The sequence below is a fragment of the Scyliorhinus torazame genome, chromosome 12 (genome assembly GCF_047496885.1).
Source record: "Scyliorhinus torazame isolate Kashiwa2021f chromosome 12, sScyTor2.1, whole genome shotgun sequence".
Classification (NCBI taxonomy): Eukaryota; Metazoa; Chordata; class Chondrichthyes; order Carcharhiniformes; family Scyliorhinidae; genus Scyliorhinus; species Scyliorhinus torazame.
This window is the reverse complement of record NC_092718.1, coordinates 146,362,612-146,381,254: the sequence shown is the minus strand read 5'-3', so window position 1 is coordinate 146,381,254 and position 18,643 is coordinate 146,362,612. Positions and strand designations below refer to the sequence as shown.

The 18,643-nt window shown below is 54.5% G+C and overlaps 1 protein-coding gene across 7 annotated transcripts in view; it reads right to left on the bottom strand.

Moving 5' to 3' along the window:
• Window positions 1-18,643, bottom strand: part of camkk1a (calcium/calmodulin-dependent protein kinase kinase 1, alpha a) — a 329,689-nt gene that overhangs the window by 29,908 nt on the left and 281,138 nt on the right. For all 7 annotated transcript variants that reach the window (XM_072469148.1, XM_072469142.1, XM_072469146.1 and 4 more), the window contains 3 exons: window positions 9,153-9,206; window positions 7,536-7,609; window positions 6,420-6,507 (listed from right to left, as the gene is read on the bottom strand). In XM_072469148.1, coding sequence (XP_072325249.1) covers window positions 6,420-6,507; window positions 7,536-7,609; window positions 9,153-9,206 — 216 coding nt within the window. The remainder of the gene's footprint in view (window positions 1-6,419; window positions 6,508-7,535; window positions 7,610-9,152; window positions 9,207-18,643) is intronic.

The window sequence follows — 18,643 nt, the reverse complement described above, 5'->3', positions numbered from 1 at the left end:
GGGGCAGACTGGCAGTGCCATGGTACCCAGGTGCCAGATTGACATTGTCAGGGGGTCCAGGGGAGCCTTGCCAAGTTGGGAGGGGGGGGGGGGGTCCTGGAGGCCTGCGCAATGTTGGGATGGTATGAGGGGGTCAGAAAAGTTGGGGGGGGGGGGCTGAAAGAGTGGTGTGGAAGATTGAGGCTGCTGGACACAATGGCACCCCGATCTGCGAGGAGTGCGGCCTCAGTGCGCTCGTCACAGGTCGGGGTGCCACTTTGTCCAGCAGCCTCAATCTTCCACACCACTCTTTCGGATAAACTTCCTGAGGCCAGTAAAAACGGCAAAGTGTCGTTGGATAGCGGGATGGTCCTCAGCACTGCAGCCACTGACAAACACCCTGCTAAATTACTAGGGGGCATAGGTTTAAGGTGAGAGGGGCAAAGTTTAGAGTAGATGTACGAGGCAAGTTTTTTACGCAGAGGGTAGTGGGTGCCTGGAACTCACTACCGGAGGAGGTAGTGGAGGCAGGGACGATAGGGACATTTAAGGGGCATCTTGACAAATATATGAATAGGATGGGAATAGAAGGATACGGACCCAGGAAGTGTAGAAGATTGTAGTTTAGTCGGGCAGTATGGTCGGCACGGGCTTGGAGGGCCGAAGGGCCTGTTCCTGTGCTGTACATTTCTTTGTTCTTTGTTCTTTGTTCTTTGTAAACGTGCCGTTCAGCGGTCTTTAACTTCAGTCTGCTGAGCCACAGCCAACATATACCAGAAATGGAGGCTTACAAAGGGGCCAATAAGAATGGGGAAATTAAGTGAATTAATATGGGCAGAGAAAGTGCGCTGGAGAAACTCTAAGGTCTACAATCTGACTCATCCTCAGGGCCTGGGTGCCTTACATGCTCGGGGTCTAAAAGAGCTGCAGAGAGATGGAGGATGTGCTGGTTAGATTTTCTACAATTCCCTAGATTCTGGAATAGTCCCAGCAGATTGAAAATGTAACATCGCTATTCAAGAAAGGAAGGAGGGGGAAATCACAGAATACAGGCCAGTTAGCTTGACATCAGTCATCGGGAAAGTGTCTGAAGCTATTATTAAGGAAGTCTTGACAGTGCACTTAGGAAACCATAGTATGATTACAAGTCTACATTTCATGAAAGGGAAATCCTGTTTGACAAATTTATTTGAGTTTCTTGACGATGTAACTAGCCGGGCAGAGAAAGGGATTCCAGTAGATGTAGTATACTCAGACTTCCGAAAGGCATTCAACAATGTGCCACACAAATGACGAGTACACAAAATGCGTTGAATATATTTAAGACTAGGGGATAGGCAGATTTCTTTGGTCTTTCAGAGAATTAAGGGATATGAGAGCAGGCGGGAAAATGGAGTTGGAGCCCAAAATCAGCCATGATTGTATTGGAGGTTGGAGCAGGCTCGATGGGCCGAGTGGTCTTCTCCAGCTCCTATTTACTTCAAGCCGATCTCTACCCGATGTCGAATCTGATCGGTTTTGATCTCATTGAAATAAATTACAACCCAGATAGTGACAGTGAACATTATCGCCTGAGGATATCAATGTCGTTTTAGGTACACTGGTCTAACACTGGCTGCAACTGGATGCAGCTTAGATCAGAAAGATACTCCAGATCTTGAAGTTAGTTCAATCAGGTTTATTGAACTAATAGCAGTTAGCACAGTTCTCTGTGAGTACGACTCTCTGCTAACTTAAGTGTGGTTACTCTGACTGAACCAGACTAGCTCTTAGCCACGTGGTGGAGGTGTGAGATTGTAACAACACCATGACTGACTCTCTAGATGTTCATCAGTGGAAAGAGGCAGAGTGTGAGCGCCTCGTGTCTTTTATAGTCAGATCCCACCCTTGAGTGCCCTGCCTGCTTATTGGTCATGCCCTGTTCTCTGTGTCCATTAGCTGCTTGTCTGTATATCATTATGTGTGTGTGTGTGTGTGTCTGCATATAATGACATCTCCCCTTTTAAAAAATGTTTTGAAGACATATGTGAGCGTATTTGCAAGAATAGGCCAATATTAACATATATACATGCAGTGGATGTGAATATATGTACATATGAAAACAGCTGTCTAATGCAAGAACATAGAACATAGCAAACAGAACAAATGTTCATAAGTCCAGTCTCTGTGGCTTGCGTCTGATCCTTGTCGACCGCCGGAGAGGTGGTGGTGGGGACGACAGCACCTTGATGGGCGGGATTGAAGCCTGACTGGTGGCCTCGTGAGTCGAGGTATCAGGAGATGGCAAAACAACAGAAGGAAACGGAGAAGAATGTGGTTGCGGGCAGGCAATTTTGCGCAGTGCCCGTCTGTTTCGTCGCACAACAGAACCATCAGCCAGACGCACAACATACGAGCGGGGGGAAGCCTGTCGAACAACGACAGCTGGAGCTGACCAGCCTCCATCAGGGATCTTGACCCGAACAGTCTGACAGGGATAACACGGGCAAATCGGTGGCATGAGCATCATAGCCCTGTTTTTGCCGGTCTCGGAGTTGCTGCACCTTCTGCAGCACCGGGAGGTGATCCAGGTTGGGCAGGTGTATGGATCGAAGTGTCGTTCACAGGCCCCTGTTCGTCAGGAGTTGAGCCAGCGACATGCCAGTGGACAGTGGGTTCACCCTGTACGCAAGCAGCGCAAGGTGAATGTCAGACGCAGAATCCACGGCCTTGCAGATGAGCACCCCTTTCTCAACTTTTCCGTTTGACTGCGATGTGGGCTGGAAGTGACGTGTTTGAACTGATACGACTGGGCAAATAGAGACCATTCATGGCTGCTGAAGCACGGGCCATTGTCACTCATGGCAGTGAGTGCGATACCATGCCTGGAGGATGTCTCCTTACAGGCCTTGATGACGGTCCGAGATGTGAGGTCTGAGAGCTTCACGACTTCAGAGTAATTGGAAAAGTAATCAATGATTAACACGTAATCACGACCATTTGCATGAAAGAGGTCGATGCCAACCTTGGACCACGGAAAGTTTTCGATTTCATGCTGCTGAAGTGTCTCCTTACTCTGCGCTGGCTGGAAGCGTTGACAGGTCGCACAGTTAAGGACCATGTTCGCGATGTCCTGGCTGAACCCGGGCCAGTAGACAGCCTGCCTGGCTCTGAGTCTGCACTTTTCCACACCCAGGTGGCCCTCATGGATTTGACGGAGCAGCAAGCTCTGGAGACTGTGTGAAATTACAATCTGGTCCAGTTTGAGGAGGATACCATCAACCATCGTCAGGTCGTCCTTTACATTGAAAAATTGAGGGCACTGCCCTTTTTGCCAGCCACTGGCTAGGTGTTGCATAACACGCTGAAAAAGGGGGTCTTTGGCTGTCTCCTCACGGATACGAATCATCTTCTCATCAGATGCCGAGAGGGTGCTAGCACACAGCTGCACCTGTCACTCAACCTGTGACTCAATTTGCCGGATGACGTTCGGTGATTCACTAGGCATGGTGATGGAGCGGGACAGTGTATCGGCAATGACGAGATCCTTGCCAGGCGTGTAGACCAGGTCAAAGTCGTACCTTCTGATTTGAGGAGGATGCGCTGCAACCGAGGCGTCATGTCATTAAGTTCCTTGTGGACAATGTGGACCAGGGGCCTGTGATCCGTCTCGACTGTGAATGTCGGCGGGCCGTAGACATAGTCGTGAAACTTGAGAATGTCAGTGAGAAGGCCCAGGCATTCCTTTTCAATTTGTGCATACTTTTGTTCGGTGGGCGTCATTGCCCTTGATGCATAGGAAACCGGTGGCCAGGATGAGATGTCATTGTGTTGCAGCAGGACCGTACCGATGCCATCCTGGCTCGCATCTGTCGAGATTTTCATTTCCCTGTCTGGGTTGGAAAATGCCAATACGGGTGCAGTAGTGAGCTTGGCTTTCAGTTCCAACCACTCTGCCGGATGGGCCGCCTTCCACTCGAAGGCAGTGGAGTTCTTCACTAGGTTTCATGGTGTGAGGCCATGTTTGGGATGAACTTGCCCAGAAAATTGACCATGCCCAGGAAGCGCAATACCGCCTTCTTGTCTTCCAGGATTTTCATGGCTGCGATACCTTGACCTTGTCTGTGTCCGGGCGCACGCCCTGCTGAGAGATATGGTCTCCTAGGAACTTGAGTGTCGACATGCCAAAGCAACATTTGGCCCTGATCAGCTTCAGGCCATTGGCATGGACACGGCGGAATACCTGCTGGAGATGGGAAACATGCTCCTCAGGGGTCGTGGACCATATGATGACGTCGTCCACGTACACACGAACCCCTTCGGTGCCCTCCATCATCTGCTCCAGGATGCGATAAAATATCTCCGATGCCGAGACGATGCCGAATGGCATATGGTTATAGCAGTACCTGTCAAACGGTGTGTTGAAGGTGCAGAGGCTTCTGCTGGACTCATCCAGCTGGATTTGCCAGAATCCATGTGACGCATTTAACTTCGTGAAAAACTGTGCAAGTGCCATCTCACTGGTGAGTTCCTCCTGCTTCGGGATGGGGTAGTGTTCACGCAATATATTTTGGTTGAGATCCTTGGGATTAATGGAGATGTGCAGGTCTCCAGAGGGTTTTTTAACCACCACCATCGAGCTGACCCAGTCAGTCGGTTTGGTTACCCTGGAAATGATCCCCTCCTTGAGCTGTTCCTTCAGGCGCTCCTTCAGCGGAGCCGGGACCCGGCGTGGTGCATGGACCACTGGCTTGGCATCAGGTCGCAGTAGGATCTTGTACCGATATGGCAAAGTGCCCATCCCATCAAACCCATCTGGATACTGAGCGAGGATGTCGTCAATGCTGACAGCTTGAAGATCTACGTTGGAGGATGTCGTCGAATAAACACGCTGCACCAGGTTTAGCTTTTTGCAGGCATGTGCGCCCAGTAGGGATGCCCAGTCCGGCTTGGCAATTTCAAACCTTAGCCGTGCATGGGTGCTCCGGTTGGAGGCGAGTAGATGGCAGGACCCCAGTGCCGTGATGGCATTACCGTTATAGTCCAGGACCTTGGGGAGCTTCTTGATGCGTTTGATGTCTGTCTGTGAGAGGAGGTTGGCAGAAGCACCTGTGTCCAGCTTGAACTGGATGGAGCAGCGGTTGACCTGCATCACCGCACGCCATTCGTCCGCAGAATCTGCAGCGAGGATGGACTGAATGCAAGATGAGTTAGGTGTGGCATGTTCACGTGTGGTAATGATGCCCACTCGGTTAAGGCGGCATTGAAAGATTCATCTTTACCTTGAAGACATTGTTTGAATATGTAGCGCTCGAAGATTTCATTGGTGTCCACGTCATAGTGACTATCGAACTTGTCCAGGATGGTCTGAAACTTTGTCTTGTCCTGGCCTTCGGTGAAGTTCAATGAGTTGAAGAGTTTGATGGCTTGATCACCCGCTGTTGAGAGGGGAAGCGCAATCTTTCTTGCATCAGACGCACCCTCGAGGTCTGAGGCTTCGATGTACAGCAGAAACCTTTGCTAGAATATCCGCCAGTTGGCACTGAGATTGCCGGAGGTCCTGAGCTGGTGAGGAGCCTGAATCTTCTCCATGGTGCCGGGATACATTTGCTGGTCGTCACGGAACGGACGGACGTAAGCCACCTTAAATTAGTAGTCTCCTGGTATCATGCCGTGTTAGGTACACTGGTCTAACACTGGATGCAGCTTAGATCAGAAAGATACTCCAGACCTTGAAGTTAGTTCAATCAGGTTTATTGAACAGTTAGCACAGTTCTCTGTGAGTTAGACTCTCTGCTAACTTAAGTATGGTTACTCTGTCTGACTGAACCAGACTAGCTCTTAGCCACGTGTGGAGGTGTGAGATTGTAACAACACCCTTGACTGACTCTCTAGATGTTCATCAGTGGAAAGAGGCGGAGTGTGAGTGCCTCGTGTCTTTTATAGGCAGATCCCACACCTGAGTGTCCTGCCTGCTTATTGGTCATGTCCTGTTCTCTGTGTCCATTAGCTGCTTGTCTGTATATCATTATGTGTATGTGCCTGCATATCATGACAATCAAAAGATCTGTTCCAAAGCCATTTGATGACTAGTGCTTAACTTATATGAGTGAAACACTAGGAGAAAATTGAATTAATTATGCTCCTCAGGTGGTTTTAAAATATGAACTATAAGTAGTTTGTAGTTACTGAATTGATGATCTGATATTGATTGCTTTTTATCAACAGGCTCCCACTGAAATTATTTCAAATACACTTGGGTTTTGTTTAATATAAACGATCTGATGACTTTCCTCTGTATCCCACCTGAAATGGAACAACTAATATTTATCCTATCTAATATTAATGCTAATATTACAGAACTAAAATATCGGCAATGAATGCGATGCACATTCGCCAGTGGCTCTGACTGAAACAATACAGGGTGTTGGGATTTTAAAGTCGTGTGTGGTATTTCATACCTTTATCTGGGGAATTGTAATCCTGGTATCAGGATTCTTATCCAGCATCTGGAGAAGTAAGTCCTTCAGTCCTTCACTAATTTCTGGTCTGGGAAAGATGGATTTAGAATACATGTGAACAACAGACGAGAAAGCAGTATTCATAGGAACATGCGAACATGAATAGAGCATTCCACCATTCACTTCCCCACCTTGAACTCCCTCATGTTTTGATTTGAAAATTATTTCTGGAATAAAAGATTATTTTGTTATTTATGATGCTAAATGCATGATTGTGCAGTCTATGGAACTCTGACTGGTCAGGTGAATGTATGTAACACCAAGTGACAGGCTCAACCCAGTCATAAATGAGTATAATACAGCGATGATAATGGATTTGTGAAGGAGAATTATAAGGCAGCACTCCACCCAGTGTGTTCCGGTCACACTCTAAACTCCAGGAACAAGTTAGCAAATGCCAGCGGGACCTGATGTTTGAATGTGCATTTTTATAGCATCTTTCACATCCCTAGAACATTTGCTTCGTAGCCAATGAAGGAATTTTGATGTGCAGTTTATGTAAGCAAACATGGCAGCCAATTTGTCCACATTATAATCTGACAAACAACACTGAGATAAATTGAGTATTGGTAATTGGTTTTTGGTGATACAGATTGAAGGATAAATGGTGGCCAAGACCTACCCTGCGCTGTTTTGAACTATGTTCTGGAACCTCCTTCATTTGCCTGAAGGGGCAGATTGGGCATCCAAAAGAAAGCGCCTACAACAGTGCAGCATTCCATCTGCACTGCACTGGAGTGTCAGACTAAATCTCTGGAGCAAACCCTGAACTGACAGTCTTCTAAACAACGTTGGCAGAGCCAATGGATCAAAGTATTCAATTATTGATCTTTGAACTGTGTGCAAGAAAGGAAATGAATGTTTCAGCTCCCTGCCCCGCCATTGTTCTAAGGTGCTGCGTATGAATACTCCAGACGTACTTGGGCTCAAACCTCCCCTCCAAACAATTCCTGATCACAAGGACGAAAAGTTAAATTGAATGGCTGATCCTTTCATTTTCACCAGAACAGCTCTCGTGACATCAAATAATTTGAACATTTCACCATCTTTACTTACTTTTCTGGAAATTCCACAGGCCAGCTCTTAATCTTGGCATGAAGTGCCAGAATAAAGTCATCCATAAATGGACACTGCAGACAAAGGTACAAAGTGAGTTCTCTTGCAGTTATCTTCTGTTCCAACTAAACCATTCTTCTGTATTTTGATTAACACACAATTAACAGCAGAGAAACAGGCCATTCAACATAACTGGTCTAAACTGGTGTTTATGCCCCACCTCCCACTGTACATCATCTCACCCTATCAGGCTATTTTACATCTTTTCTTGTTAGCAACAGACGAGCAGAAGGAGGCCATTCAGCCCATCAAGCCTGCTCCGCCATTCAATATGGTCATGGCTGATCATCGAGTTCAATGCTTTTACCCCACACTATTCCCATATTGATCACTGGTATTTTGAAATCTATCAATCTCTGCTTTAAACACACTCAATGACGAGCTTCCAAAGCCCTCTGGGGTCGAGAAGTCCAAAGATTCACAGCCCTCCATATAAAGAAATTTCTCCTCAATCGATCCTAGGTGGATTTTCTCTTATTTTGAAATAGTGCCCCTGGTTCTAGACTCCCCAACCAGGGAAACATACATCTACCCTGTTATTCCTTTTGGAGGTTTCAATGAGGTCACCTCTCATTCTTCGAAACTCGAGAGAGCACAGGCCCAGTTTGCCCAATCTCTCTTCATAAGACAATCCCTCCACCCCCGGAGGTGAAGTCTGGTGAACCTTTGTTGCAATCTCTCTATGGCAATCATGTCCTTTCTGAGGTAAGTGAGCCAAAACTGTACATATACTCAAATTGATTGCTCCACAGAATGATAGCACATGAATTTGGGCAGCACGGTAGCCTTGTGGATAGCACAATTGCTTCACAGCTCCAGGGTCCCAGGTTCGATGCCGGCTTGGGTCACTGTCTGTGCGGAGTCTGCACATCCTCCCCGTGTGTGCGTGGGTTTCCTCCGGGTGCTCCGGTTTCCTCCCACAGTCCAAAGATGTGCAGGTTAGGTGGATTGGCCATGATAAATTGCCCTTAGTGTCCAAAATTGCCATTAGTGTTGGGTGGGGTTACTGGGTTATGGGGATAGGGTAGAGGTGTGGACCTCAGATAGGGTGCACTTTCCAAGAGCCGCTGCAGACTCGATGGGCCGAATGGCCTCCTTCTGCACTGTAAATTCTATTCTATTCTATTCTAATTGCCAGTGATTCTCCACATGATATTGGCTGGGCTTCCGGATGAGGCACTGAGTGGCACCCACTCTAAAGCCAGGGTCGGACTGACACCAAGAGGGTACTTTGTGCTTGGGCACTACTGTCCTCCAGGCTCCTGGAGGGCTCCACTGGGTACTTGTTCACAGTTTGCAGACACTGTGATACAAGGTGCAATGAAAGAGAAAGCAGACCCAAAGCAAGATGCACATGCTTCTAAGAGTCAAAATGGACCCAGCAGTTGATATTTTTCCCTTTGACTTTGCAGGTGGAGCAGAGCCCTCAACAAAATGGCAATGTAGAGGAGAATTCACACAAACAAAACAATCAGAGTCTTAATGTTATCGAATGTGTATAAGCTTGAGCCTCACTTCCAGGCTTTCACAAGCATTACAAATAACCTGAATACATACCTTGCCAAAGACCAGGCAGTACAAGGTCACGCCAATGGCCCAGACATCCAAGGCCTGAAAAATAACATTCACATTGTTACTATAAATTCCTGCCCTGATTTCAAAGTAGCTATCCTGCCATACTAACCCCTCTGTGGCATCAGCCCACCCAGTCTTTGCAACACCCACCTTCCAGCCCAACACACACCATACTTTCAATATCTGACCGACTCATTTATAAAGAATGAGTTGCAGGAAAGTGAAACCAGCGGAAACACATGACTCGTGGAATAGTTACAGTAAGGAAACTTAGGGCAGCACGGTTGTACAGTGGTTAGCACAGTTGCTTCGCTGCTCCAGGGTCCCAGGTTCGATTCCCTGCTGGGTCACTGTCTGTGTGCAGTCTGCACGTTCTCCCCATGTCTGCATGGGTTTCCTCCGGGTGCTCCGGTTTCCCCCCACAGTATAAAGATGTGCAGGTTAGGTAGATTGGACAGGCTAAATTGCCCTTAGTGTCCAAACACGTTAAGTGGGGTTACTGGGTTACAGGGATGGGGTGGAGGCATGGGTTTAAGTCGGGTGCTCTTTCCAAGGGCTGGTGCAGACTCGATGGGCCGAATAGCCTCCTTCTGCACTGTAAATTCTATGATAAGGATGGATGCCATTTAGCTCTTTGTTTCTGAGTTGACTCTATGAAGGAGCAATCCCACTCCCCAGCCCTGTTCCTGTAACCCTGCCAATCTTCTCTCTTCAGGTGCTTATTCCTGTTGAAAGTCGCAGTTGACTCTGCCTCCACCACACACTCTGACAGAGCATTCCAGATCTTAACTAATCAAAGCTGAAGAAGATTTGCACCTCGTGTTGCCATTGGTTCCTTTGCCAATCGGCTTAAATCTATGCCCTCTTGAACTGGATCCTGCCGTCAATGGGAACCGTGTCTCGCTATCTACTCCGTCCACACTTCTCATCATTTTAAACACTTCTATCACATCTCTTCTTCATTTTCTTCGGGAAGGGTAGCGACTGCTTCTCCGATCGATCTTCATAATTGAGGTTCCTCATTTCTGATACCACTCTCATAAATCTTCTCTGCACCCTCTCTAAAGCCGGCACGACCTTCCTAAAGTGTGGCTCCCAGAACCGGACACAATACTCTAGCTGCGGCTAAACCAGCATTTTGTACAGCTTCTTCATAACTTCCTTGCTTTAGTACTCTATGCCTCTATTTATAAAGCACCGGATCCCAGATGCCATTTTAGGGTCTTTTTCAGCCTGCCCTGCCAGCTACAAGGATTTATGCACATAGACACCCAGCTTCTGCTGCTCCTGCACCCCCTGGAGAACTGTATCCTTTACCTCATATTGCCTCTCCCCATTCTTCCTCCCAAAGTGTACCTTCTCCATGTTAAATTGCTTCTGAAACACATACGCACAATCCACTCTCTGTTCTCATGATATCTATCACAATCTTTCCCATCATTCACAAAATTTCCAAGTTGAATGCCAACTTCAAAGTTTAACATTGTGCCCTGTACACCCAATCTCTTTCCGAAATACAGGGCACTATTTAACTAAATGGGAATAAAGTCCCACAGCGAGCACGGTTAGCCGCGTATTTCCTGGCCCTCACAGCAACACCCCCTCCCCACACAGCATCATCCCCTCCCCATACACAGCATCACCCCTCCCCCTCCCCCACACACAGCCTCACCACCTCCACCACACAGCATCACCCACTCCCCCTCACACGGCATCCGCCCTCCCCCTCGAACAGTATCACCTCCCCACTCACAGCATCACCCCCCTCCCCCACTCACAGCATCATGCCCTCCCCCTCCACACAGCATCAGCCCCCTCCCCCACACACAGCATCACACACCCCTCCCCCACACGCAGCATCACTCCCCTCCCCCACTCACAGCATCATGCCCTCCCCCTCCCCCATACAGCATCACCCCCTCCCCCACACAGCATCACCCCCCTCCCCCACACACAGCATCACCCCCTCCCCCACACACAGCATCACCCCCCTCCCCCACACACAGCATCACCCCCTCCCCCACTCACAGCATCACGCCCTCCCCCTCCCCCACAGCATCACCCCCTCCACCACACAGCATCAACCCCCACCCCCACACACAGCATCACCCCTCCCGCTCACCCATACTCAGCATCATCCCCTCCACGACACAGCACCACCCCCACCACCACACAGCATCACCCCCCTCTCCCACACACAGCATCACCCCTCCCACTCCCCCATACACAGCATCACCCCCATACCCCACACAGCATCACCCCTCCCACTCCCCCATACACAGCATCATCCCCTCCACCACACAGCATCACCGCCCTCCGCCCCACACAGCATCACCCCCTCCACCACACACAGCATCACCCGCTCCCCCTCCCACTCGTACAGCATCACCCCCCCCTCCCCCTCGCACAGCATCACTGCCCTCCCCCCCCCACACAGCATCACCCCCTCCAGCACAGAGCATCACCCCCTCCCCCACACGTAGCACCACCCCCTCCTCCTCACACAGCATCACCACCTCCCCCACACGTAGCACCACCCCCTCCTCCTCACACAGCATCACCCTCCCCCTTGCACTGCATCATACCCCTCCCCCACACGCAACATCACCCCCTCCCCCACACGCATCACCCCATCTCCCACAGGCAGCAACAGCCCCTCCCCACACACAGCATCACCCCCTCCCCCACTCACAGCATCACACCCTCCCCCTCCCCCACAGCATCATCCCCTCCACCACACAGCATCACCCCCTCCCCCACACACAGCATCACCCCCCGTCTCCCACACACAGCATCACTCCCCTCCCCCACACAGCATCATTCCTCTCCCCCACACACAGCTACACCCCTCCCACTCCCCCACACACAGCATCATCCCTCCCACTCCCCCATACACAGCATCACCCCCTCCCCCACACAGCATCACCCCTCTCTCCCACACACAGCATCACCCCCCTCCCCCACACAGCATCATTCCACTCCCCCACACACAGCATCACCCCTCCCTCTCCCCCACACACAGCATCACCCCTCCCACTCCTCCATACACAGCATCACCCCTCCCACTCCCCCATACACAGCATCACCCCCTCCACCACACAGCATCACCCCTTCCCCCACACAGCATCACACCCCTCCCCACACAGCATCACCCTCCTTCCCCACACACAGCATCACCCCTCCCACTCCCCCATACACAGCATCATCCTCTCCACCACACAGCATCACCCCCTCCACTACACAGCATCACCCCCTCCCGCACACACAGCATCACCCTCCCACTCCCCCACATGCAGCATCACCCCCTCCCCACACGCAGCATCACCCTCTCCCCCACACGCAGCATCAGCCCCTCCCCACACACCGCATCACCCCCTCCCCCACTCACAGCATCACGCCCTCCCCCTCCCCCACACAGAATCATCCCCCTCCACCACACAGCATCACCCCCTCCCCCACACACAGCATCACTCCCCTCCCCCACACAGCATCATTCCTCTCCCCCACACACAGCTTCACTGCTCCCACTCCCCCACACACAGCATCACCCCTTCCCCCTCCCCCACACAGCATCACCCCTCCCCCTCCCCCACACAGCATCACCCCTCCCACTCCCCCATACACAGCATCATCCCCTCCACCACACAGCATCACCCCCTCCCCCACACAGCATCACCCCCTCCCCCACACAGCATCACCCCCTCCCCCAAACAGCATCACCCCCATACCCCACACACAGGATCACCCCCCTCTCCCACACACATCATCACCCCCCTCCCCCACACACAGCATCACCCCCCCTCTCCTCCACACAGCATCACCCCCCCTCCCCACACAGCATTATTCCCCTCCCCCACACACAGCATCACCACTCCTCCATACACAGCATCACCACTCCCACTCCCCCATACACAGCATCACCCCCTCCCCAACACAGCATCATCCCCTCCCCCACACAGCATCACCCCCCTCTCCCACACACAGCATCACCCCCCCTCCCCCACACAGCATCATTCCCCTCCCCCACACACAGCATCACCCCTCCCACTCCCCCACACACAGCATCCCCCCTCCCCCACACAGCATCACCCCCTCCCTTCCCCACACACAGCATCACCCCCCTCCCTTCCCCACACACAGCATCACCCCCCTCCCTTCCCCACACACAGCATCAACTCCCCCTCCCTTCCCCACACAGCATCACCCCTCCCACTCCCCCATACACAGCATCATCCCCTCCACCACACCGCATCATCCCCTCAACCACACAGCATCACCCCCATACCCCACACAGCATCACCCCTCCCACTCCCCCACACACAGCATCATCCCCTCCACCACACAGCATCATCCCCTCCACCACACACAGCATCACCCGCTCCCCCTCCCCCTCGCACAGCATCACTGCCCTCCCCCCCACACACAGCATCACCCCCTCCAGCACACACAGCATCTCCCGCTCCCCCTCCCTCTCGCACAGCATCACAGCCCTCCCCCACACACAGCATCACCCCCTCCAGCACAGAGCATCCCCCCTCCCCCACACGTAGCACCACCCCCTCCTCCTCACACAGCATCACCCCCTCCCCCACACGTAGCACCACCCCCTCCTCCTCACACAGCATCACCCTCCCCCTTGCACAGCATCACCCCCTCCCCCACACGCAACATCACCCCCTCCCCCACACGCATCACCCCATCCCCCACAGGCAGCATCAGCCCCTCCCCACACACAGAATCACCCCCTCCCCCACTCACAGCATCACGCCTTCCCCCTCCCCCACACAGCATCACCCCCTCCACCACACAGCATCACCCCCTCCCCACACACAGCATCACTCCCCCCCCCACACAGCATCATTCCTCTCCCCCACACACAGCATCACTCCTCCCACTCCCCCACACACAGCATCACCCCTCCCGCTCCCCCACACACAGCATCACCCCTCCCGCTCCCCCACACACAGCATCACCCCCTCCATCACACAGCTTCACCCACTCCCCCACACACAGCATCACCCCCCCTCCCCCACACACATCATCACCCCCCTCCCCCACACACAGCATCACCCACCTCTCCTCCACAGGGCATCACCCCCTCCTCCCCACACAGCATTATTCCCCTCCCCCACACAGCATCACCACTCCTCCATACACAGCTTCACCCCTCCAAATCCCCCATACACAGCATCACCCCCTCCCCAACACAGCATCACCCCCTCCCCACAGAGCATCACCCCCTCTCCCACACACAGCATCACCCCCCTCCCCCACACAGCATCACCCCTCCCACTCCCCCACACACAGCATCCCCCCTCCCCCACACAGCATCACCCCCTCCGTTCCCCACACACAGCATCACCCCCCTCCCTTCCTCACACACAGCATCACACCCCTCCCTTCCCCACACACAGCATCAACTCTCCCTCCCTTCCCCACACAGCATCACCCCTCCCACTCCCCCATACACAACATCATCCCCTCCACCACACAGCATCACCCCTCTACCACACAGCATCACCCCCTCCCCCACACAGCATCACACCCCTCCCCCACACAGCATCACCCCCCTCCCCCACACACAGCGTCACCTTCCTCCCCCACACACAGCATCACCCCTCCCACTCCCCCACACACAGCATCACCCCTCCCACTCCCCCATACACAGCATCATCCTCTCCAAGACACAGCATCACCCCCTCCACCACACAGCATCACCCCCCGCCCGCACACACAGCATCACACTCCTCCCCCACACACAGCATCACCCCTCCCACTCCCCCACACACAGCATCACCCCTCCCACTCCCCCATACACAGCATCATCCCCTCCACCACACAGCATCACCCCCTCCCCCACACAGCATCACCCCCTCCCCCACACAGCATCACCCCCATACCCCACACAGCATCACCCCTCCCCCTCCCCCTCGCACAGCATCACTGCCCTCCCCCCCACACACAGCATCATCCCCTCCACCACACACAGCATCACCCGCTCCCCCTCCCCCTCGCACAGCATCACAGCCCTCCCCCACACACAGCATCACCCCCTCCAGCACAGAGCATCACCCCCTCCCCCACACGTAGCACCACCCCCTCCTCCTCACACAGCATCACCCTCCCCCTTGCACAGCATCACCCCCTCCCCCACACGCAACATCACCCCCTCCCCCACACGCATCACCCCATCCCCCACAGGCAGCATCAGCCCCTCCCCACACACAGAATCACCCCCTTCCCCACTCACAGCATCACGCCTTCCCCCTCCCCCACACAGCATCACCCCCTCCACCACACAGCATCACCCCCTCCCCACACACAGCATCACTCCCCTCCCCCACACAGCATCATTCCTCTCCCCCACACACAGCATCACTCCTCCCACTCCCCCACACACAGCATCACCCCTCCCACTCCCCCACACACAGCATCACCCCCCCTCTCCTCCACAGAGCATCACCCCCTCCTCCCCACACAGCATTATTCCCCTCCCCCACACAGCATCACCACTCCTCCATACACAGCATCACCCCTCACCAATCCCCCATACACAGCATCACCCCCTCCCCAAAACAGCATCACCCCCTCCCCACACAGCATCACCCCCTCTCCCACACACAGCATCACCCCCCTCCCCCACACAGCATCATTCCCCTCCCCCACATACAGCATCACCCCTCCCACTCCCCCACACACAGCATCCCCCCTCCCCCACACAGCATCACCCCCTCCCTTCCCCACACACAGCATCACCCCCCTCCCTTCCCCAAACACAGCATCACCCCCCTCCCTTCCCCACACACAGCATCAACTCCCCCTCCCTTCCCCACACAGCATCACCCCTCCCACTCCCCCATACACAACATCATCCCCTCCACCACACAGCATCACCCCTCTACCACACAGCATCATCCCCTCCACCACACACAGCATCACCCACTCCCCCTCCCACTCGCACAGCATCACCCCCCCTCCCCCTCGCACAGCATCACCGCCCTCCCCCCCACACAGGATCAGCCCCTCCACCACACACATCATCACCCGCTCCCCCTCCCACTCGTACAGCATCACCCCCCCTCCCCCTCGCACAGCATCACTGCCCTCCCCCCCCCACACAGCATCACCCCGTCCCCCACACGTAGCACCACACCCTCCTCCTCACACAGCATCACCCTCCCCCTTGCACAGCATCACCCCCTCCCCCACACGCAACATCACCCCATCCCCCACAGGCAGCATCAGCCCCTCCCCACACGCAGCATCACGCCCTCCCCTCTCCCACAGCATCATCCCCTCCACCACACAGCATCACCCCCTCCCCCACACACAGCATCACCCCCTCCCCCACACACAGCATCACCCCCCGTCTTCCACACACAGCATCACTCCCCTCCCCCACACAGCATCACCCCCTCCCCCACACACAGCATCACCCCTCTCTCCCACACACAGCATCACCCCTCTCTCCCACACACAGCATCACCCCTCTCCCACACACAGCATCACCCCCCTTCCCCACACAGCATCACCCCCTCCCCCACACACAGCATCACCCCTCTCTCCCACACACAGCATCACCCCTCTCTCCCACACACAGCATCACCCCTCTCTCCCACACAAAGCATCACCCCCCTCCCCCACACAGCATCATTCCCCTCCCCCACACACAGCATCACCCCTCCCTCTCCCCCACACACAGCATCATCCCTCCCACTCCCCCATACACAGCATCACCCACTCCACCACACAGCATCACCCCCTCCCCCACACAGCATCACACCCCTCCCCCACACAGCATCACCCCCCTCCCCCACACACAGCATCACCCCTCCCACTCCCCCACACACAGCATCACCCCTCCCACTCCCCCATACACAGCATCACCCTCTCCACCACACAGCATCACCCCCTCCCCCACACAGCATCACCCCCTCCCCCACACAGCATCACACCCCTCCCCCACACAGCATTACCCTCCTCCCCCACACACAGCATCACCCTCTATACCCACACACAGCATCACCCCTCCCACTCCCCCACACACAGCATCACCCCTCCCACTCCACCATACACAGCATCACCCCTCCCGCTCCCCCACACACAGCATCACCCCTCCCGCTCCCCCACACACAGCATCACCCCCTCCATCACACAGCATCACCCCCTCCCCCACACAGCATCACCCCCATACCCCACACACAGCATCACCCCCCCTCTCCCACACACATCATCACCCCACTCCCCCACACACAGCATCACCCCCCCTCTCCTCCACACAGCATCACCCCCCCCTCCCCACACAGCATTATTCCCCTCCCCCACACAGCATCACCACTCCTCCATACACAGCATCACCCCTCCCACTCCCCCATACACAGCATCACCCCCTCTCCAACACAGCATCATCCCCTCCCCCACAGAGCATCACCCCCCTCTCCCACACACAGCATCACCCCCCTCCCCCACACAGCATCATTCCCCTCCCCCACACACAGCATCACCCCTCCCACTCACCCACACACAGCATCCCCCCTCCCCCACACAGCATCACCGGCTCCCTTCCCCACACACATCACCCCCCTCCCTTCCCCACACACAGCATCACCCCCCTCCCTTCCCCACACACAGCATCAACTCCCCCTCCGTTCCCCAAACAGCATCACCCCTCCCACTCCCCCATACACAACATCATCCCCTCCACCACACAGCATCACCCCTCTACCACACAGCATCATCCCCTCCACCACACACAGCATCACCCACTCCCCCTCCCACTCGCACAGCATCACCCCCCCCTCCCCCTCGCACAGCATCACCCGCTCCCCCTCGCACAGCATCACCGCCCTCCCCCCCACACAGCATCATCCCCTCCACCACACACATCATCACCCGCTCCCCCTCCCACTCGTACAGCATCACCCCCCCTCCCCCTCGCACAGCATCACTGCCCTCCCCCCCCACACAGTATCACCCCCTCCCCCACACGTAGCACCACCCCCTCCTCCTCACACAGCATCACCCCCTCCCCCACACGTAGCACCACCCCCTCCTCCTCACACAGCATCACCCCCTCCACCTTGCACAGCATCACCCCCTCCCCCACACGCAACATCACCCCATCCCCCACAGGCAGCATCAGCCCCTCCCCACACACAGCATCACGCCCTCCCCCTCCCCCACAATATCATTCCCTCCACCACACAGCATCACCCCCTCCCCCACACACAGCATCACCCCCATCTCCCACACACAGCATCACTCCCCTCCCCCACACAGCATCATCATCATTCCTCTCCCCCACACACAGCATCACCCTTCCCACTCCCCCACACACAGCATCACCCCTCCCACTCCCCCATACACAGCATCACCCCCTCCACCACACAGCATCACCCCCTCCCCCACACAGCATCACACCACTCCCCCACACAGCATCACCCCCCTCCCCCACACACAGCATCACCCCTCCC